The following is a 23,872-nucleotide window of genomic DNA, read 5'->3' on the forward strand; positions in this document are numbered from 1 at the left end:
AGGAGTCCATTGCTCACATTACACAAGTCTTATCCAGAATTACGTGCTATAAAATCCCATACACAAAGACTCAACAGCAGTAAACCCCATCTCTTACATGCAGTACTCAAGCCTTCGAAGTAGGAATACAGTTCTTATTTCCCTGGCAACTGTACTCTGAAGACAATGGCCTATGATTCACAGTGCTGCACAAGCTTCTGGAGCTCTTCCTTTTGACCTGTGGTAAGGTTCATTTGCATATATGCAAAGTAAGTTCTGCTGTATCCTGAAGGAATGTTCCCACAATCCCAGTGTCCTGCTAAAAGCATGCAGCCACCAAGAAACTAAGTTGACTCTAAGAAAGCAAGGGAAATGCCAGTACCAGTTTTACCCCTTGTTGCTCTTCAGAAAGGATCTGCTCCTCCCCGCTTTCCCAAGAGAGGGGAGTTAGAGTGATCCATCCCACTGTAATGAACTTGACTGTTTTCTAACATCTTTATGACTAAGCCAAAAGTCACTATTCAGGCTTTGATTAAGTCTGCAGGAGGCAACTTACTGTAGATGTTCAACTTACAGTAGAAATGTTAAGCTCGATACAGCAAAAGCAAGTCCTACAGGGTAGGAATAGGGGTATAGCACCTAGTTCCTCTGTCTCCTTGGGAGGGCATGTGAAAAACCACTGGAAGCTTATGAATACTTGCACATTCCTAACAGGAGCAACACTTCACACAAGACTAACAAACTGATGAGGACATACAGAGGCACTACTACTACAGCTGCGTGCAAATTTCTGAAAAACATCCTGATTTTCTGATGCCTCTATTCACCCTCCTGGTTAAGATAATCCCTGCAGTACTGCTGTGCTAACCTGAACTTAGTGAAGGACAAGAAATCCTTTGAGCACAGTTTGTCAGTACCCTCTTTGTAATCCCCAAGGAGAGGTGACCAGCCTGCCCCTCCAGGTGCCATGGGGGCAGAGGTAGCCAAGAGGATGCTCATCTGCACTCACGGGATGATCTACCAGTTGGAAGTACCACAGCTCTATCATCCCAGGGTTGTCCCTGCTCTGTGGGTGTGGCATGAAAGCAGCACTAATCAATGAGGGAGATAGCATGATGAAAGATGACAGTTTGGTTTTGAGCCCCCATAAATCCCATTCCCCTTGAGTGGCTTCTGATGTGCTCCTCTGAGAAGAATTTTACAGCAGGACAAAAAGCCTGAGGCATATTTGTCCTAAGTGCCAGGTGACTGCTGCAGAGTAAGCCCCTATGTGAAAGCCACCAATGTGCAGAATCTGAAAGCATCTGGTTCAAGGATACAGCTATTTCAGTCAGGTACCAGTGTCTTGTATTGTTATACAAGTTCCTTAAATCTTCAAGTATCTGTTCAAAAGCTTTGACTGTACCTACATTACTGTGGGTAAAGTTATGGTGATAGCCCTCATTATCAAGACCCTGATCTTACCCTCTGTTTATTAACACAGCATTCTTGAAGGCACACCAGTTGCATAAATTCAGAAGGTATTATGTGACTAGTTGCAGGATAATTCTCTAGTATCCCAACACTATATTATTCAACTAAGACATTTCTAGACTGAAAGCTGTTCATAGTCATCCTTCTCTATCCTCCCCTCCGTTTCACAACCCCATGCAATAAGCCAAAACACAAACACTGTCATCTCAAGGATTTTAATAGCACTGGCCAATTGAGAATAATAAAAACAGGTAGAAATAAAGTAACAGTAAAGGCAAAAATATCAAGATAACATAGGAATTATTTATTCCTGCTAATTAAATGAGGTAGCAAGCTGACTAACTTTTGGGGCTGAATTTATTTTTAATAATTTCTTCACAGCAGAGATTAATTTTGTGCAGACTCATTAAAAAAGCTGCTTTCAGATGAAGTATGTAAGCAGAATGAGGGAAAAAAATAACCATCAGGTAACAATCAAAGCCAGTATTTGCTTTCTACTTGGGCTGACACCAAATTAAGGTAATTCTGCTTAAGTTCAATGTTCAAACAAGCAGAATGCTCCTCTGCTGAAGATATGTTGCATTGCTGTAACTTAGGAAATACCTGCCCCAGGAATCTGATTAAATCAATAATTTGTGTGGCTGCACATGGAATGTAGGCAAGACAACCAAAGAATCAAAACTGAAGATCTACCAGTGGATCAGTTCATAGCTGCTGGTCCACACCTGCATTAATGACATGACTGATGCATGCAGAACTATCCAGCTTCCAACAGATGCAGTTCAGACTGTATCACTGCCAACTGATCCCAGCCAGGAATGGGGTGTTATTGTTGCAGTCAGTTCTATTTTAGGGCTGGACCTAAAGCCTACCAGTTTACTAAGAACTGATCTTTTGATTTCAATGCCAGTTAGAGCAAGCGTTTAACTGGGCAAAGAGTCACCCCACAAGAAAACGAAAAATTGGTAAGACCAGAGTTCCTGATCATCGTCCATAACTGGACTAAGGTAAAAGGATATACTATTTCTTTTCCTTTCATATCACTTGAAACATTTAAAGTGCTGTTTAGGAACATTTCTGGAAGCAGAAATCTGCAGTTTGAAAGTAACTTTTCCACTTAAAAGATGATTCATTATTAAAAACAGGTCTGTACCATCTTCAGTAACAAAAAAAAATTTCTATAAAAATAGATTTGAAAAGAGACTGATTTCACATGTATCAGGTACCATTTCTAAAACTGGTTTAGTTTATGAAAAATATAATTCCTTACAAAAAAGCATAGGCTTACAGTTATTTTCACTAAGAAAATCCACAGAATTCCTTCAGTACCTATTAAACATTATACTCTAGGCTTTTTGACAGGTGGGTCCTGCAGGCTGAACTTAGGAATTTCACATGAAGAAGCAAAAGGAATTCTTTTGGCTGACACCTTCTTCCCAATTGTTTCAATCTGAAACAGAAAACACATATAACAAGTGAGTGTGGCAAGCTAACAATCACGCCAGCCTATGAGGAACCTACAAGTTAAATTCAGGATCATGACTGCATTTCATGAACACTAGAATAACACAAGCCACAAAGCACAGTGTGCCCAGGGACAGTTTCTGTCATTGGAGTTGCAAAGAGTATGTTTAAAAAAAACCAGCAAACAACCAGCCTTTCGCAGGTGCCTGCTTTACCTACTTAAAGCCACATCTTGCTAATTTGAATATTCACCTGCCACTGCTTCCATAGGACTACCAAATGCCATAAAATATTTCTTGGTATTCATAAAATGTAGGTTTGGACTCCTTTTCCTAAAAATTTATACTACATTAGCATTGAAAAGTCTTTTTCCCTCCTTATTGCAGGTTGCTTTTTTGAAGCAATGCAACTCTGAAAGGCTAAAGGCAGCCAACACTATCCAAGAGAAAGCATGTAACAAAGCCAACACACACACAAACCAGGTACTGCAAAATTCAAAAAGCAAGGCAAGTTCCTCTAATTTCTAGGTCACACTAATGTAAATCACTAAGGACAGAGCTTGTAGAAAACAAAACACCAACCAGTAAGACAGCTCAGACACTCAGTAAAGAAGCAGAGCTGTAGCTTTCCTCTTAAATAATGCAGGTCAGATGCAAAGCACCAAAAGACAAAATATCTAAACTATTTTAACAAAATTTTGATTAGTATATTCTAGACAGATAGCTGAGTTAACTCTGAAGAGAGTTGTTTAAAGAGTCAAGTGAGCTGTATGAACTATAACTGTCCATTAACAGCTTCAACTGCCTAGTTAGATCAATTTATACAAGCTGGTTCACAAACAGTGTCAATAACTGTAGCTTAAACAGGGAAAAAATATCAAGAGAGAAATCCTGTAGCCATTATACGAATAATCACAGTATTCAGGAGTACAGGGAATGAAACACCTGAAACATGCATCTGGCTTGTAGATTTTATTCTTATTGGGTCTGGCTGAGATGCTTCTATCAGATTATTCAGGGATTTGGTAATTTTACTATTGGTCAAATGCCAAAAGTCTATGTCTATGCCAAAAGTGCTTCAAGCCCTTCAGTCACGGCTTTCCCTGCTTGAGACCTGAGGAGAAATTACTTTGCCTAGAATCACAGAGCTTCACATTCATATATCCTGAATTAAGCTTCCACTGTGGAAACGGGTTATAATTGAAGTGGTAGGTGTGCTATAAGTTATTTAAATGCCAGTTTAAGAAAAAGTTTAAAGCAACTCAAATTCATCAGTTTGGATAGTATACAATGGAATTACTATTAGCATCAGGCTGTCTAATCCAACAACTTTTAACAAGGGAATTTAAAGACTAGGGCCCTAAAAACTTAAATATTGTCCATTATAGACAAAATCCATTTTATTAGTTTATGTAGAGAATATAGGTCAATTGTTAAATGTCTTTGTAATGATATTCTGAATGAAAAATCTGGATAATAAACCTGGGTGACCAACAGGATTCTGGATGGCAAACTCACAAATTGGTTAAAAATTCAACTAGAATTTCATAAAAGAAATGCAAAGGTACAGCCTGTGATCTGGAAAGCCTTTAAGCCATGAAAGACTTCAGAAGAGAAGTTCCTAGGAGAAATATGACATGGGTTATAATTTGATGTAGAATTTGCTATTATCTTAGCAAAATGCTCAGATAAAAAGTTAAGCATTTGCTTCTGGGTTCTCTCTTTGGTGTAAACAAACACCACTGTTCTGATCTTTTGGTTGATCTTAATCGATCACAAAGGACTAATCAGTCAACTTTTCTAACCTCCAGTGTAACAGCACTGACTTATCTTCAGATACATCTTTGTATACCCTGTCTTTTTTTTTTTTTTGATGGTAGTGGTATTAAAATAAGTTTCTAGGTAGGGGAAAATGATTCTATGATTCTAAGGCTTATACTGCTAAATGTTGATGGCATACTCTGAAGTAGCTTGAATTTTAATAATTTCATTGACTGATGCTCTATTAAGATAATGGAGGAAGAGAGCAGTAGTGAAGAGACTTAGGAATAGACAGGTTTACATCTAAATCCTTACCTGAAAAGGTTTTTTTTTCCCTTGCTACTCAGTCATTGAAGAGGGAAGAGAACAAAAGGAAAGAAACATAAGCAGCATCAGCCAGCTGATTACCTGGAAGCCAATGACTTGTAGCTCATTGTGCAGATCATCTAGAACTCTCCTACCATCAAAGATAAATGCAGGCTTCAGCATTTTCTTATGAATACGTTCATAATCCAACTCCTGTAAAGGGTAATTAAAGCATTAAAATAAATAACAGTACACTTCCTCTCTTTTCCTTTAGTTTAAAATAAAGATAACATTCACCTTAAACATGTCCCATTCAGTGCAAATTACAAGGGCATGAGCTCCATCACAGGCTTCGTAGGGATCCTGACTGATAGTGACCAACCGAGACACTGTAACAGAAGGAAAATAAAGTCTTATTCTGCACACACCTTTAGCATCAATCTGGCATACTCCTGGCAAAGGAGTCTCCTTCCTTGCCCTGCACAAACAAGCAGTCACTCAGAGACATTTTCTATCAAGACATTTGTCACTTTGATTTTACTTATTTAAATGAAAGCAGCTTGTATCTGGCAACAGAATAGTGTCAGAGCACTTAAATGTTTCAAGTCCAGCATTCAAATTCGATGTAAACAGTCAAGCACATCTCTAGAATTAGAAGGTACTATGGCATGTTCAAATGCCAGCTCTCACAAAGGTCACTGTCTGTACAATAGCAGCACATCACAGTTTCTATTTAACACTCAGTTCACACTAGAGAAGATACACATGGCTCCCGGAGGCTGCCTTCATTCTCTGACTGCCTGAGTAGATGCCTAGAGGCCAGCCTGCCCTTTCCCTCTAAATTCAAGGGCATTACAAACAATGTCCACCCTTCACTCTTCTTCATCACAGCTCATTTTCCTCCATTCTCTTCACATTTACAAGGCTGATCTATTCTCCCCCTCCATCAACTCCATTTCCCCTCCTTCCTAATAAGCAAACAGAGGTCCCAAATACTCCCTGCTTCTCCCTAAGAAATTTTTAATCACAGATGATTACTTTAACATTTTCTTGAATTTAAGGAATTTGGAAGTTGGAATGAATTTGGAAGTGATATGAAGGAAGAGAGAATGCTCAACCATGAATTCCGGAACTACTTCTTTATTTCCATTTTAGATACGCAAGAAGGAACTAATGCAAGATAGAACTCAAGACAAAATGGAGCTGTCAGAATGGCACTAGTCTCTCCTTCTTTTAATTATGCAGAGGGAAAACTCATGGCATCTATTCAAATGAATATTATCTAAAGAAAAATATACAGTAGTCCAGAATTAGCATTTATCTATAAAAGCTACGGGGAAAGGGAAAAGAGTTAGAGCAATCCTCTGAGCTATGACAACCTTCTAATAAGTGTAACCAACAGCACAGATGTCATGCTGAAAATGAATGTGTAATATTTAAACAGACCCCGTGTATACTGAGAATAGGGTTGGAAGTGGGGAGTAAGCTTCACATGAGCATTTTTACCTTGGTTATCTTCTGAGACACCGGGATGCGAGAGATCCAAAATAATTTGTTCTTTAGGTACTTTAGGGTCATATATATGGAGCTTTGCTCCTTCATCCATTAAATACTTGCTAATGTAGATACTGGATGACTCCCTAGGGAAGAGAATCAATTAAAGAACCAAGTGGCATGTTCTAAGTAATGAAAGTCTTCAGCTATCATTATATGCAATGACAAAGCTTTTATAACAGTTTTACATTCAATATCTTAGTGGCAACCACGCCAGCAACAAACCTGAAATCTTGAGGGACACCAAGGAGAGTAATATGAAAACCAAGTCTGTATCTCTCTTGCTGAGTCATGCAAGAGAGATAGTAAGTCCCAGGACTCCTAATGACCATAATTAAGAAGGCACAGAGCTTATAAGCATCCCCCACAAACTGCAGTTGAAGAGTTGTATCAAGTTTGAGCTTCACAAGAAAACAGAAATAAACACCCTCGGGAAACAAAGCCAAGACTTTGGCTTTACACAGCAATTTAGAACCAGCTGCAAAAATGTTTGCATTCATTTCTGTGGAGAATGAAAGGACTCTCAAAATTTATCTTTGTGTATGCAAGTTAGCAAGAAATAGACTTATCTGCTTGATCTTCTGAATGAGTCAAGTATGTTGTAGAGGTCAAGAATCAATTGTCTCACCCATGTAAGAAAGACCAACCCTTTTTACAAACCAATTCAGTCACAAGCAATGAAGGGTCCCGTATCTGATCTATTTTTATTAATGCAATTCAATTGGGGGGTTTAGCTGCATGGCTGGAGAAAACTGTAGGGAATCCATGTTAGTGAACTGTGCTCGCTTTCTTACCTTGTGTCCCCAGTATCCTTTTTGAATGCAAACCCTAAAATAGCAATCTTCTTGTCAGTGACAGTATTGAACAAGCTGTCAATAATGCGGGAAGCAAATCTTCTCCTCTGATAATCATTCATGTCTATGACCTGAAATGATATAAGGCATGATGGTACAGAAGGGAGACATTTTAACTATAAACAGATTCTATTAACAATCAAGCCAAGCTACCCACACAACTTTAACAGAGGCTTAAAAGAGAAAGCTACATATTTTTACTCAGTATCATAAGTAATCCAAAGATAAATTTAATTAATTTATCAAATTATGAGATAAATCCTATTTTAATCAGTGACTACAGATACACATACACACATCCTATCATTCATTATCTAGTTTAAAGGCTAGTTTTTTTTCAGATTGTTTTTAAGGAAACTATAACTTATTGCTTTCCATGTTTCTGCCTAGAATACAATTTCATTGTTAGAGTATTTGATGTCACATGGACATCCCATTGCCAGACCCACACTTCTTTACACGCCACGTGTAACAACTGTGAGAACATTTTTAGCCTTTTTAATGCACACTAACAGATAACAATACACAAAACTAGTGTAGTTCAACCACATTTTTAAATGCCTCACTTTTGGTATTTTGTTATTAAATAAAAGTGGGTTCAATCACAAGCTGTTCCTGTGTTTTCCTCCAGCCTGCTTCAACACTGATCTCCAGCCCTTACACACGGAAGGCACTGGGGTCACTGTTCGAATAGGAAAGGTAGGTTCCCCCACCTAGTCAGTATTCAAGGTGGACTGCAAGGACCTCCACACATCCCTCTGGGTTTTTGAAATTAACCCAAATCAAGAATTAACAGCAGCAGCCTACAAAACAAATACATAACAAACTATACAGTAGAAGGATATTAGTGAACTAGATTCATTTGAGGAAAAGAAATAAAAGCAGTGAGATTTTTGCAATTCAACAGGGCAGTGTCAGGCAATGAAGGTACAGCTGATAGGGCAAGAGGAATACATTTCTTTCTGTAGGTTAAGTTTTCAAGGAATGAAGATTCTGGTATTAGAGACTCCTGCCCTGTCTAAAGTCAAGAGAGAATAAAACTGATCTGATCAGCATATCCTGCAGAATTTGCATCTGGTCTGAGCTGTCCTATGTGCATGGGCTGCTGAGAGTGCAGCACTCAGGCCACAAAGAAGGGGCTCACACAGTTGCTTATATGGGTGCACATGTGTGCATTACATGCCTTGAGCCCCCAGTGTGGGCTGGGGCACACAGACCTCTGTGAGATGACAGTGCTCTGGGGAAGCAGAGTTGCAGGCAGGGAGTTGCACTACACGAGCATAGCATTTTACCTTACCCTAAGTCTGCAGCACCTGTTCTTATGATCTGATTTATCCACAGCTGAGTAAGCCATAGAGAAACACTGCTCTTAGAAGAGAGTAAGAGAGCAAGAGAGCATAAAAGCACTAAAAGTACTTTAACTAGTTTTTTTACAGTAACAACGCAACCTTTTAGGCTTTTGTTAAATAAAAGAAACCCTCCAGACAGAGCAAACTCTAAGTGTTTCTATGCGTTTGCGTTGCCAAGATACCAAGTAGGCTGCATTTTGAGAAGGACCCTTGTGATCTCAGAGGACAGAGCCAAACTAATTTTGTTTTTCTTTCAAGACAGTATTAATTTTCCCCTATCCATCAGATTATCAGTGAGGTAACATGCTGGTTCCTGCAGCTCCCACTGTTCCAGGGATTGTCTATTGTCTGCTTACATCTTAGTAAAAGCAGTAGTTCTTGAAGCAAACATGAGAACCTATGGTTTGTCTTCTTTCCTACTGTGGCAATGCATCCAAGTCCTATACTGAACCAAGCCCCTCCTGGATGCTTGCACAAGGTCTCTGTACTGATGGAATCACAAGCCTCTCCACCATGGACTAGGCTATTGTAATGAAGGATGTTTTTAAGGAAGATGTCAATCCAAACCTTTGAAGGCAGATGGCATAAAACCCATGTCTTCCTTGTCCCAAGCAATTAATGTAAGTTATTGCTGACTAGCCCCTGGCTGGAAGTTAAACTACCTGAACAGAACATAGAGAGCCACTGGACACCACAGGTAATGGAAGAAGCTGACAGAAGTCACAAAGAGCACTCAGACATGGCTGTGTTTTACAGGTAGTTATGAGGGAATTACGAGGGAGATCCAGCCAAGCTTCAGACATTTGAAGGGATTATTAGGGATCTTTGGGGGAATAGAATCTTGCCAAGGCAAAAAAGCCTAAGTAATCCCATGAACAGTACCATATGGCCACGATGACCTAGATAATGATATAAGAAATACTGTACTTCAGTACAGATGGAGCACAACTGACCAGTGATGAAGTCATGATTAATGGGCAGGTTGTTTATTTGGCAGCAGACTGGGATGGAAAAGAGTGAGGGGAAAAAAGGCTACCTAGAATGAAGATTAAAGAAAGTTGCTAATAAGGTAGGCAAATTGTGTGCTTAGTGTTCTGGGGGCATCTGCTAGGGAGCCTTATACTTGACCACCACAGATAAATCAGGACAAGAAAAACATAGGTGGTTTTTTGACCATACCACACATCTCAGAGCTGCTTTTCATTCAGGACTGGGAAGAAAGGTGAAGTGTTAATAGGGAAACACTTGCTAGTACAGACTGAGTATCACAGTATTGTTGCATTGGAGCTAGGCCTGAGAGCATCTACATCTTCCCAACCATTCCTAACATTATACTGGGGAACAACAGCAACCGTGTTTATTAAAAAAAAAAATTAGTAAGTTCTACTCAGTTCTTTCAGAACCATAAAAGTAGATCCTGAGGAAAAGATCACAAGTTCTGAATTCAAAGTGGACAGAGAAACCCACCAACTGCAAGAGGAGGACAGGAACCATATGCTTGTACTTCACATTTTCTATTGCTGCTTTTAGACAACTTAGCAAATCATTTGATCCAGACAACTTAATTCACCCCCAGAAAGCCTAAGAACCCACAAGTATCAAATGCCACTAAAATATTAAGGTAATCAGCATTAAGGTATATGCTCCTTAGAGCTGAAACACAGATTATATATATGTGGACAATGCTTATAAGCTGAGTGCTGAAGAAACATCACCCTCTCAAAAAAATAAAAAATGGTGAAGAATTTGTACCTGTTGCCAGTAGCGAGCTACCTCAGGTAAGTTCAGTGCCTCACAGAGGTACACTAAATTCAAGACATCCTTCTGAAAACAGCTACCTCCAAACCCTGAAAAAGCAAATGGTTATTTTACAGGTGACTATGGTACTGATCTAAGCCAATTTTTGGAATCAAGTAGTTTTTGGTAATCATTGGCACAGTTAACATTATAATTTTTACTAGTATTTCACTGCTAGTAAATGAAAAACCTTAATAATCTCTCAAAATCTAACTCTTGGACCTACTTATTTTGTCAGTTACAGAAGCCTTAAAATCTGCTTCAGGTTCCAGTGAAGTTGATGAAAGTTTTAACCTAGACTTGGGGATTGGTATGAAAAAAAGCAGCTATGGGCTATCTTATTATAAGCGGGTGGACAAGCTCCTGGGTTTGCTCTCCCCCCACCTCAAGATTTAGATTAATATTTCTCAGAACAAGCGTGTTAACATTAAGGTCTTTCCTCCCACATCCCCAAATGGATATCTAATCACTGCCAAGAACCAAAGATCACCACAGCTGACCAAGGGGCAACTGAGACAATTAGAGGGATCCTTGAACCTAGAACTTTGCTCAGCAAACAGAATCCTAGAAACAACACATTATGGAAGGAATTATCATCATGGCTGGGCTTCACGAACGAAGATTTGGGAAGGTCTCTACCTCAGCATTGGTGGCTGAAAAGGCCAATACGAGACAGGCATGTCTGGTTGCAGGAAGGAATTATAATGATCTAAGAATAATTTTGGTAATGTATTTGCTCTCTAATTTTCACTCTTACATAGGCTCTAGCATAGGTTATAATTAATAAGGTTATTTTAAAGTCACACTTTCTAGCTTGAAGTCATACAGATAAGACCTTAGTCTTGTTCTGAAGTTTCAAAGTTTGATGTACTGTCACCACTTTATGATGTTTTACTCTCTAGTAAATCTAATCAAGAAAAGACTGGATGTGGCACTTAGTGCCATGGTCTAGTTGACAAGGTGGTGAACAGTCAAAGGTTGGACTCTATATTGGAGGTCTTTTCCAACCTTAACGATTCTATGAATTCATCCTACAAATTAGAAGCTGCCATCACACATTCCAACCTAGAGGTATCATCCTCTCTCAGGCCACTGGCAGCAACTGCCAAACAAAATTGCAGCAGTTAAAATTGAGAAGACATCTTGGAGAGCTCTATCACCCACGATGCTTCAGAAAAATAAAGTTGCAGCTTTTCTTTCTAGTGTCACAGGCAGGATAAACGAGGTACCCTCCCATTTCAGATTGCCAGGGTCTAGAGCAACCTCAGTCCTAGACATTTAACCAGAAAAAGAGATATATACTAGTAATCTACAGCAGTATTTTCATGAATTAAGCATTTCTAACGGTGTAGAAGATTTTAGAGTTTTAGATTACTTACTTCAAAACACTACTAGTAAGCCTATTGCACTGTTAAACAGAAGCCCAAGGGGGAAAAAAAAAAAAAAGAAAAAAGTAGGAATTTTTCATTTACCAACACTGGCTTTGAGAAACTTATTTCCAATTCTTTGGTCTGTTCCAATAGCTCTTGCTACTTCTTCAACATCTGCTCCTGTAGCTTCACACAGAGCACTGATTGAGTTAATGCTGCTGATTCTTTGGGCAAGGAAAGCATTAGCTGCCTGTAAACAAAAAGCATAGTAAAGAACTTTATTTTTCCAGAAATGAAGATGTTCACAGACCAAAGGGAGTTGCTACTGAAAGGATTACTTCAGTATCTATGTAACTCTGTTGACATACAAAATGGTAACATAACTAGTTTAATACATAGATGCCAGTTAATGGATCTAAGTGAAACATTGTAATGCTTAATTTGCAGAGTTTGAAGCATTTTATGAGGCAATCAGTTTCTGCAGCACTGGAGGTTTATTCTTAGCAATAAATAACACAGCAATAAGAGTGAGAAAATGACTTCATGGAAAGTTGTTATCATCTATTAGCTCAGCTGAGATAACTGGAAGAGATTAATATCCTTTGACATGCATATTGGGTCCTCCCAGCCTCATCCGTATTTCCTAGCTGCATCACTCAGTATCATTGAAATTCTGCTTCTGAGCTTTGTCTCACTTCTACCCCTTGCTCTTTGCAGAAAACAGCAGTGAGTAACACCAACCAGTTTAGAAAGTTCTGATGACCACGTATTGGTTGTGAGGATTTTTTCCTTGGGCACCCAGTGCTCATAAACAGCACAAAGAGCACGGACAGCTTTCTGTCCCTCTGGAGAGTCATCTCCACCGATAAGCACTCTGTCTGGGTTCTTCAGGTCCTTGATGGCTGTTCCTTCTGCAAGGAACTCTGGGTTGGACAGCACCTACAGGCACAGAAAAAAACAAAAATCAAAATAAAAGACAAAAGCAACAACCAGCCTTTAAATACACAACTCAAAGTTTATGTTTACCTGCAAATCCAAGTTAGGCTTTGTATTAGCATCAAATATTCGACGAATGCTCTCTGCAGCACGTACTGGAACTGTGCTTTTCTCAGTGACAATTTTATAGCCATTTGAATTCTGTACAATTCTTCTAGCACAAGCTTCAATGTATTTCAGATCAGCTGCTCGGCCTTTTCCCATTCCATAGGTCTTTGTTGGAGTATTAACCTAATTATAGATACATGAAAGGTGTAGAAATGTTGCAGGTCAGTAACTCCTGTGTTAAGGGCAAGGTGAAATTGCCAAGACTGACAGACTTTTCCTTCCCAGAGGAAGGAAAATTCTTCTACCCCAAAATTATTCTGGTTACCATATCAGATGAACAGCTATTAGCTGTCTCAATTACCCATTTTGTTTTCTACAGAAAGCTCGCTGGCCTCTATTCAAACAGGATTTAAACAAGTGCAATTCATAGCAGCTCTACAGGCTTTGGTGAAACATAGTCCTTATTCTGGAAACACCAGTGATTTCTTCATGATTGTGGCCAGCCACCTTCTGTTACCTGTCCCACACTAAGAGTGCAAAGGTTCACAAAAGAACCTCGCAGCTAGCTATAGTTTAAACTCACTTTGCAGTGAAATCCAAGTGTAGAGCTGATGAAAATCACTACACTGAAGTACAAAGAAAAGGCAACATGAGGGAAAACACGTCCTTTAGATTAAGACAGAGGGTCCTTTTCATTACAAACTGAAAGAAGAAATGGCAACAACATGCATAACGCAACAGCATGTTTTGAACCAAGAACAGGTGGCAATATATGGGCAGTAATAGTGGCAGTCATCCAGCCACACAGCATTCAGTTTAGATTTAATGAATGGAGAAAAATACTATCAGAAAGAGAGCTCCATACTACAGTGCCCTAACAAAGAGGAGCTCTCAAGAAAAAAGAACTTCAGTAATAGAAAAGCCCTCGACTGTGGCCTATCAAGACAAACAGCAAACAGTTCTTTTGGATTCTGCATTAGTAACAACATTCTAAATTACGCAAGGTCACACTGTTCATATTTGACTGGATCCTCTTTCCAGTGGTGTCAACAGCTTCAAAATATTAAAGCTAGAGTATTAAAGCCATCCCCTCTTCCATTAATACACTATTTTTAAAAGTTTCTAGAAATAAGTCATCTTTGTAATCCAATAACCAGCATATGATTTTGCATCCCTCTCTAGGAACTTTATCAGTATTATTATGATCTCATAGATTTCAGTAGTACACTGCATGACAGAGCTGCACTACATTTGGCTCTAAGATTCCATACACATAACCAAACTAAACATCATTACCATTTTGACTTAGAACCTGTTCATTTGTCAAAGGTGTTGCTGGCTATTAAAAGAAAAAAAAATCTCAACACTCTTCCTACAGTACGCAGAAAAACAAGAATCTGTGACACAGTGACATGACATTGTGAACTGAATCTACATGACAAAACAAAGGCAGAAAGAAGACCAACATAATGATTTGATAAGAAAAAAAAAAAAAAGACAAACACAACCACCTTCTCCCACTAAACTTACAGATATAAATACAAGATCAGCTTCTCTAATGGCATCATCAATACTGGTGGAAAAGAAGAGGTTTCTTCCTCGACATGATTCTACTACTTCTTTTAACCCTGGCTGGAAAAAAACAAACAGTTAAGGTTAATGCAATTAGAAGAACAAAAAAACGGTATGATCAAACCATTTCAGATACAGAGAGACTTCCCCCCCCTCAGTGCAGCATGTCTTCAGTCTGCCATGAGTCAAGGTTCTATAGATTTACACTGTGAAAAAAGTAAAGCCCTTTCTTATTCGAAAGGCTCAGAATACTGTCTTGAAACTTTCACCACACTGAACTGTTACCTGTACAGCCAGATTTTAGCCTCTAGTTATTCCCACGCTTAATTCTATTACCATGAGCAACAATTAAAGAAATACCTGTAGAGGGATTTTAAGTAGATTCAAAAACTGATCAGCACAAAAAAAACCCCAGCCCACAAAGAAGTCTTCCACCCAGTCAGCAAGCCCAGACCCAGTGAAAGATAGGCAGCAGAGACACATGGGTGATCAAAACCACTCCTTTTAGGAACCACCCATCTTTGGGCCAGATTAAGCTTGTCATGGCACCACATGTACGGGGGGAAGAATCACAGCCATAATATGATGAGATTCTTTCCAGAGACACATAACATTTTCCCTTCCCTTAACACTTCCACTCAGGCAAGAGAAGCAGGAGGTCACACATGTGTGAGCAATCCTCTGTATGAGAATGGTCTGAAAAAGAATTTAAGTAAGATATAGTTGTCATAGATAAAAGAAGCCTTTACTTTTTGTTTGAATAGTCATACACTTTCTCCTGGCAACCAAATCTCCAACTTGAGACACCTATCATGACGTTAGATATTTGAGTAAATGCCAGAAAGGCAAAGGTTCACTGGATGGAGAGAAGAAAAAGCAGAAGCTTTCTTATGCAAGACATTTTTACTGTCTCATTTTATATCAAATGCCACCTACTTAAAAGGAAAACAAAAGTCAGAACAGGCAAAATAACACGTTACAACCCACCAAGTGTTCCAACTACAGTCTTCCTGTGATGTAAATAGAAAGGCAGCCCAATAGACAATTTCTGACAGCGAAAAGAAAAAACCCAAAGCAAAAAGGATACAAAAACCTCACTGTGCAATGACTCAATTTTATAACTGTCTGAACTAACTCTTGGCAGTTTTTGTACATTCGTTGTAAGCAAATGACACCATTCCAGGAAACAGATGTGACTTTGGGTTTAGGAAAAAAAAAAAAAAGCTTGCCAAGACTAGGTCTACTTTAGCTCATTTAGTCTAAGTGTTTACAGAAAACAAAGTACTTGCTTTCATAACCTTTATTCATGTCTCACCTGCTAATCTGAACATTATACACATTTTCCTTTGAATTTGTATGACAAAGAAGGTCTATTCATCTTCACTTAGTCACAGTATAACTTTGGTTTTCAGAGGGAAAAAAGTGCATTAGTGTTACAGCACAGACTTCTTATAGCAAAAGAATAACTGATAGTACCAGGCATATGCCTTGTCTTTGGGAGACAAGTGAAGATAAGTTTTCACTCTTAGTAAAGAAAAGAACTCAAATCTGTAAAAACTAAAAAATATATATCTCATGAAAGAATAAAGGAAAGAAAAAGAGACCTATTCTTTTAGGGTGAAAAAGAGTAGAAAATTAAAAATGCTAAGAGAAGCAAAATAGAAAATTGCTCTACATATTTTGAAATTCAAGTCACTTTGTAATGAAGGAGTGACAGTGTGATACATCCATTTGGCCTAGCCTTCCCAGGTCACATTGAAGGTTTATGGTACAAGTGAATCAGGAACATAACTGTCCCCATCTTTCAACATAGTTAAAGTTTAGTAGCACAGATTGGATTTTGTCAGTATTCAAAATGTGAATAAAGCTTACAATTCAATATTACACATTCTTTTGGTGCTACAACACCACAGATAATATCTATAACAGAACAAGAGGACTATGTTATGATTAAATTGGGTCCCGAAAGAAACTCAGCATGATTTAGCACAACTCACTATATACAGAATTACATTTTCCTTACTAAGCCCTTCATATAATCATTAATACCTGTCTGCATCAGCCATATTAAGTTATGTAAAAAATCTGGTTTAATGAGAAGCAGTGACAAGCAGCTGTTCCAGAATACAATTTTTGAAGGGCATTACTGTGCTAAACTTGACAAGCTTCAGAAATGGGCTATGGGGAAATGCCATGTGGCAGGAAGTAAGCAAATGCAACACTGGCTGGAAGAAGAGACAACAGTGACATTTACCTCATAGATTGGGAGTGTATCTGAATTCCAGGCATTGATTCTGGCCTCATTCACATCCACGACAGTCACTTTGATATTGGGACACATTTGGGCAATGACACTACAGGTTGGCCCACCGACATAACCAGCACCAATGCAGCAAATCTTCTTAATTTCAAACATGATTGCTCTGGTAAGAGGAGGGGGGAAAGGAAAATCAGGAGCTATAAATTAAAACAGTGGCCAACAATTCAAGGAACTCACAGTATTGATGATTTCAGATTTTATTATGCTGCCCCAGAAATATTTTCTTACAGCTGGTCTCTCGAAACGAACCGCTACTCCCGTCTCCCACCCGGGAAGACTTTGGAGTCTGCCCCTCTCCAGCAGAGCGCCAGCACACACAGACGCCTGAGGAAGCGTTTCTGTGGTCGCTTTGAATCCTGCCACCGCCACCACCATCCTGGGGCCGGGGAATTGCTGATGCCAGGGCAGTCCCGGGCAGGAGCAGCGCCCACCGCCGCGGGCAGCGCACGGCGCGTTCCGGCGCGGCCCACGGCCGCGGCAGAGGCGGCCGGGTCGGGACCCCGGCCGCGCCAGCCCCCGGAGCCCCTCGGCAGGAAAAGGAGGCCGCAGCTCCCCGCTCCTCCCCGGCGAGGAGCGCCGAGCTGACCGCGTCTCCCCGGCCGGGCCGGGCCGCGGCCGACCCGCGGGCTCCATCCCTGGAGCGCAGCGGAAGGGAGCGGGCTTCCCGGCCGCGCCCGGCCCCCGGGGCGGCAGCGGCGGACCCGCGGCCGGCACCGGCAGCCCCAGCCTGCAGACTTTACTGGCGGATCGAGCGGAGCGCTGCGGCCGGGAATATGCGGCGGGGATGCCCGGGGAGGATGCTCGGCGGGCTCAGCTCGACGCTCCACCGCGAAGGGAGAGGCGCAGCAGCGGCGCTATTTAAAGGGCCGCCGCGGGCCGAGCGGGCTGTTTCATGGCGGGGACATCGAGCGAAGCCGCCCGCCTCCTCCTTCCCCCGGGGGGGGGGGGCGGGCACGCCCCGCCCGCTCGGCGCGGGGAATGGCGGGGTTCGGCGGCAGGGCCGGCCCCTCCCCCGGGGCGGAGGGCCTCGGCACGGTATGGGGACTCTGGGCCTGCAGTGTGGCTGGGCGGCTAAACTGCTCCTCTCCTCTGCCTCGCGGAGTTTTTATAAGAGAACTTAATTGTGGTGGTTGAATACGCGCACGAATAATTTTTCTGTCCTTTAGCTAAGCTTAGTGTGAAGCAAAGAACTCCGTGTTCACTCTCTCTCCTGTAGTGCGGCGCCGTCGCAACAAAGGGAAGGGAAATGTGGATAGGTAACTGTAAAGTACAGTGTATAAAGTCCAGGCTGCAAACATTTGCCCAGAGTAAGGAAATAAAACGAGCTTGCACTCTCTCCCTTGTTATCTGTGCACTGCCTAGGGACCTCTTGCCTAGCAGTAATAAAGTTCTCAGATACTACTCTTACCTCTTGTGTAAATATGATTTGTTATTAGTATACTGCATCTGACTTTGGGAGCAGAAAGACTGTGAGAAATCTGTAGTCTTTTCTTCTCCAGTGCATTCATGTTCACTTACACTGCATCTCCCAGAAGCTGGGTGGCGTGGTTTTTTGCTGCATCTGCAATATTTTAGTGATTTATGCTTTTAATGGATTACAATTTTTATGTTAAATGTTGCCAGACTAGGTGGATAATACACGCATGTTCTTATCAAGGGACTAAAGAATTGCCTGGTTCTTACATGGTGTTTTTGTCCATAGATGTTAAAGTATATAAAAAAAATTTAAATAATTGTTTCTGTTTTATATTTTATTCTGTTACTATTTTACATTGGAGAATCTGATCTTTCCCTAAGAGAATCTATGTCCATCTGAGTACCTACTGTAATCACAGGTCCTTTAGAAATGCTTGTAAAATATGTGTGTTTCTACTGAAAGAGCCTACTGAGGTTTACAGTCTCAGTGTAGGATCCTGGCAGAGTCAGCGTGGTTAGCCAAAAACTGCCTGGCGAAAGTGCAGGGTTCACTGTGTTTATTCTGAAGTAAAAACAAGTCATGCCTTTTCTCATTGCTTATTGGCACCGATGTCTCAATTTTGAACACGTCCACTTTTTTTCCAAGGAAACCTGAGCAAAGCAAATAGAAGCTCAGTGAGCTGTCATTACCAAGTCAGTCTCACCTATACCATCCTCTTCAAACTCCCTGTCTATCTCCTTTGGTCTTAGAATAGCCATGAATGCATACATTTGTACTGCAAGATCATTATCTGGTCCCTCTGCATATGCCTGTTGCTATCTTGGCACGGCCAAACCCACTTCAGGTCCTTTAAGTGGTCCCCCGAGGGTGTTGGTAAGCATGCTTCGTGTGTGCCTGACACACGGAGTGGATTTTCTACAAACAGCAAGGGTACAGTGATTGTATGCAAGGCCATGTGTGTGAGAACAACTTCCCTTTGCCTGCTGCTCTATGTGTGGGTAGTTGTTCTTTAGTCAGCTAATACCTCCTAGCTACTCTGTTTGCTAAGAGGGACGGTAAAAGCTTCAGACTTCCTAGGCGGGGAGGTTCAGGTATACTTGCCTTAGGAGAGTGCTGAGTCATGGAGATTATAAAGAAACATGGAGATCTAACTTTCCACCTGCAACTATGCTAGTTTGCCAAAGAGTTTCAAAGGGAATATTTTTCAGGTCTGGTAATCCTGGCTCTTTCCTGGGAGGAGAAAGGTCTGGGTTATAGTCTATGATTTGAGAGCTGTTTCGAATGTCTGAATAGACCTTGGATAAGGCAACAGACCTCTGTCCCTTTCCTCATAGCAAAGGATCTTCATGATAGGCTGTCACACCCCTGCCTTGAATTCCTGCAGAACAGCACAGCTTAATCCTGAAAGGTTGGACTAGATGATCTTGGAAGTGTTTTCCAACCTAAATGATTCTGTGAAGAGGATGATGAGGGCTGCTTTTGTTTCCCTATAGCCTACGCTCCTGAGATGAAGGCGGGGAAAACGCAGGCCTCAAAGGCACTGCAATGGAAAGAGCAGTGAGTTTGGGTCTTCCCTCTTCTTACAGCAAAAATTCTGAATTACTGGATGAGGTATTCTTTGTTTTTTCCATTCAGGCAGACCCATCATTTAACAGTATGCAGAATTTTTTACAACACCGTGCAGAGGCAATAAAGCTTATATAAGGCTTCAGGGCATACCATTAAACCTCCTGAAGCCTGTTGCTTTGGAGACACAGCCCTGGGGTGCTGCAAAGTAGATGAGGCTGGTCCACTGCTGGCCATTTCTTAAAATGAAAGTGTGAGTTCTGCTCCATTTTTTTTGAAGGCTCAGTGTAGGCTGTGAACACTTTCGCATTGTAGGATCAGTAAATTAAATACCATGAGGAATGGGATTTCAGGTGTATGTTTTCCTTCAGCATTGGCAGTTGACTAGATCAGATGAATCCCTCTTCCAGCATATTGGGGAGTGGGTTTGAGACATCTCTGCCTTTCCAGAAAACACCAAGCAAAGGGCGATCTGAATGCCAAAGGTGGGTGGAGATGCCACTCTTCACCTCTCATGTACAAGTTATGCAAAGGAGAAGTCATGATTTATGAAGGATTTGGAGGATGAGGGGAAGGAGAGGGAAGACAATGAAGAGCAAGTGAGTGCATGATTGTGTAATCTCCTGGCACACTAATGTTGGAGGTGAGAGAAAAAGCCAGCAAGGAACCCTGGATATGAAAGAAGTTTTGTATCCTATCTGGGGAGTGTTTAATGTCAGTCTAATCGCCAACCACATTTAGCTGATCATTAACTAAAGGCAGTTGTGTTTGTGTAATCAGTTTGTGACACTGACATCTGACACAGATTCAACAACCACCATTGTCTCTCAAGCCTTTCTGTAACTTTTGACACAGCACAACTGGGATGCACCCCACCTGTAACCAGGAAATCTGAGGTATTCAGGAACAGTCCTAGGCTGAGGCACAAAAGTGCCCAGAAGACCAGTTGGATCAGTATTTGAATCCATGTTTTGTATTTTACAACACTAAGAGGAAGGAAGGAAGGAGATGCAGCTAATGAGATTATACAGCACTTGTGAGACTGGGCATGAGTGTTGAAAAGTCTCCAACAGCTGCACAAACCAAGCCATTTTTGAACACAGACAGCTGAGAACCCAAGCTCCTACGTGTGCTCAGAGCCAACATAATGTGTCATTGCAAGAGTCATTTTCTGCCCGGCATGTCCCTACTTTAACCCTCCCCTCATCTCCACCTCTCTGGCTCACTGGAACTTCGACATTGCTAAACAGTCTGACAGTTGCCCATTATGTTAATATAATACAGTATTTTTTCGTTAGTGACACCCAGCACCTCAAAGTGCAATTGTGCAGCGAATTTCTGGTCAGGTTCAATGTGCCTGTTAGCATAGGGCCCAAAACATATGGACAATAATTTCAGCTGGACTCATGGACAATATTGCAATATAAACAAAAAACAAAAGCCACGCAGGATTAAAATAATGTTTAAAAGTCAGAGGAAGGCCACCCTGAAAACTATGATGAGAACATCCTCTCAGAACCCTCTTCTTTAAGGTACTGCATGACAATGTTTTGTTTTCCAGTATATGACCTTCCTCTAATTAGATTATTTAAATCTCTCAGTATACACAGAAATTATTCACACTTCCTTCCAGGCATGATTACATTTGATGGCCTTGTCTATTGTTTTGTAAATGCCTCCTTTTTTTTCCTTTGTTTTCTCTTCTGATGTTCTTCTGGAAATCACACACTTCACACCAGACATCAAAGCTGTTCCTTCAGAACCAGTGCTATGGGCCACAGCATTGCTTTTCTGAACATGGGGCAGCTCCCAGCAGCTCCCAGCAGAAGAGTCATTTCAGGTGTAACAGCCATTTCAGTAACAATATAGAAAACTTAAATACTAAAATTAATGCAATGGAAGTAAGAGCAGCCAGATAAGGTACGGCTTTTCATCACAGCCCCATTGGTGAGAAGTTGTCCTGTAGGCCCTTCTTTAAAGGGTTTTACTCAGCTGAGCTGTCCCATTGCCTTAACAGTTGTTCACATAACATAAGGTTAAGTTTTGATCCACTGTTACAGTCTAGCTAAAAGCAAATTTGGCTGAATCTCTCCCTTACATACTGAAGCTCAACAGAAGCATACAGCCAGAAGGAGTGTCAGAGACAAGATGCATTTGTGATTCAAACTGCAAGCTAATATTTGATGAAGTGGGAAAATGATTATTTGGATTTTTTATTTCAAACAAGGCTGCATTAAATCATCCTCTTAGTGTTGTAAAATACAAAGCATGGATTCAAATACTGATCCAGCTGATAGGAGAGCTGAAGAAACTGGATTTTTATTCATCATCACAAGAAAGCAGACTGCGATGTGTTGCATGCAGTATTTGGTGTAAGTGTCCAGTCCTGTGGGGGCTTCTTTGGATTGTTTTCCTGCTAATCATATTCAGTTTATTGTGTATCATTTCATCTACAAGTTGTGCCCTAACTTCACTCTTACACTTTTTTTTCTAAGATTTGCTTTTTATATTGAACCAATGGCTGTGACCTTCAGCATGTTGTACAATGGTGGGGTTTTTTGTTGGTCTCATCTCTAGAATCTTTTACACTTTAGGGTATTTTTTTGCACCAGAAGAAATTAATAATCTTCATGAATTTTAAGCCAGGTGTAAGTCTGAAAACTACAGTCACAGAAATTATTCCTTTGTTTCATCATTTATAGCTTGGAGGATGAAAAAACAAAACCCATAAATGCAAAAGATTTTTTAAAAAACATTGCTACTTGTGATCTTTGATTACAAATTATTGCTGTATTTTGAAGTAACATTTTATAAAATATTTTACAGTATAATATTCCATACAAGCAAGAAGACTGAAACCTTTAAAAAGCTGGATATATATAGTGAATTAATATGCATGGTCAAATATTGAAATACATTTGTTTCAGACAGCCCCTTTGGTTAACACTCCTTAACCATGTTAAAAAGGCAATGTGGAAGTCAGATTCTTCTAGCTATTATATATTACTACAAAGTGCTTGGTATGGGAGTTGGCAATAATTTTCATACAAGATCAAGTAACACACGTTCAGTTTCTCTTTTTGTATGAAGAGACAAATCTCCAGCTGATGTTCCGAGTGTAACTCCCTGGAAGTTGGTAAGAGTTGTGTTGCTGTACCTATAAGTAAAGTTTAGCTTTGGTTTTAGGGGTTATTTATAATGTCATGTTTGAGTAAAAGGGTAAATCTTGATAAGCAGACATAAATGATCTCTGATTAAGATCATATACTTTCCAGATCAACTCAAATGCCTAAGGCATTTGTTACTAAATTTTTATTACTACTATTGTAACTAAAAATACATTCTGATTTTGTTTATGATTCTGAATTAGTGGTATTTATTGCCACTATCTCTGGATAACTATATTATTTTAAATAATAATATTTTAAACCCTAATGCTACCCTGGCATTCTCCTTTTTTTCCTTGGATTAAAACAGGAATCCCTAACAAGGGATTTGAGTTGCTGCTGAGGTGGTGCTCAGCATTTTGTGCTCTGCTTCTGGAGGAAGAAAAGTGCTGCATTCCATGGGAACAGTGAGGAAGCAGCAGGTATCCGCTACTCCTATGTGCTGCCTTGGATCCATCTTCCTTCCTCAGAGCAGCTCTGGGTTCAACACTGCCAAGATACAGAACTAGAAGATAGACTGCAAATCCCAAAGTAGTAGGATTTGATCTAAAATGAAGCAACATAATCAGCATATTTGGCCTCTGTCATCACTTTTCTTACTGTACTATTTCTAACTCCTTAGGTTGTATAACTACTTCAAAGAGCAAAAGGCAGAGACATCCATGTTAGTCATCAAAGTATCTTAAACCTTGGAACCTGCTTGTAATTTGTTCTGGCTTGCTCGAGATACATACAGAAGACAAGTGTCCATGAGAAAAGTTAGAATTTACGTTTTAAAACTTACACAGGTGACACACTATTTTTACTACACTTAGTTATAGATGATTTCCAATTACCTTAGAAATTGATAGGTTGGTGCAGTAAAAGACAAAGACAAAAG

General features: G+C 40.3%; 1 protein-coding gene across 1 annotated transcript; it reads right to left on the reverse strand.

The window, feature by feature from the left end:
- Positions 1 to 1,852: 1,852 nt before the first annotated feature.
- On the reverse strand, positions 1,853 to 16,947 carry UGDH (UDP-glucose 6-dehydrogenase). Its single transcript, XM_029962455.1, has 11 exons — positions 16,777 to 16,947; positions 14,481 to 14,582; positions 12,933 to 13,133; positions 12,648 to 12,845; positions 12,009 to 12,156; positions 10,492 to 10,586; positions 7,331 to 7,461; positions 6,489 to 6,622; positions 5,280 to 5,371; positions 5,085 to 5,195; positions 1,853 to 2,902 (listed from the first exon to the last, which is right to left on the reverse strand). The coding sequence occupies exons 1-11, from the start codon at positions 16,936 to 16,938 to the stop codon at positions 2,792 to 2,794; spliced, it is 1,485 nt and encodes a 494-aa protein (XP_029818315.1). The 5' UTR covers positions 16,939 to 16,947; the 3' UTR covers positions 1,853 to 2,791.
- Positions 16,948 to 23,872: the final 6,925 nt, after the last annotated feature.

The sequence above is a fragment of the Manacus vitellinus genome, unplaced genomic scaffold (genome assembly GCF_001715985.3).
Source record: "Manacus vitellinus isolate BGI_N305 unplaced genomic scaffold, ASM171598v3 scaffold_0_pilon, whole genome shotgun sequence".
Taxonomy (NCBI): Eukaryota; Metazoa; Chordata; class Aves; order Passeriformes; family Pipridae; genus Manacus; species Manacus vitellinus.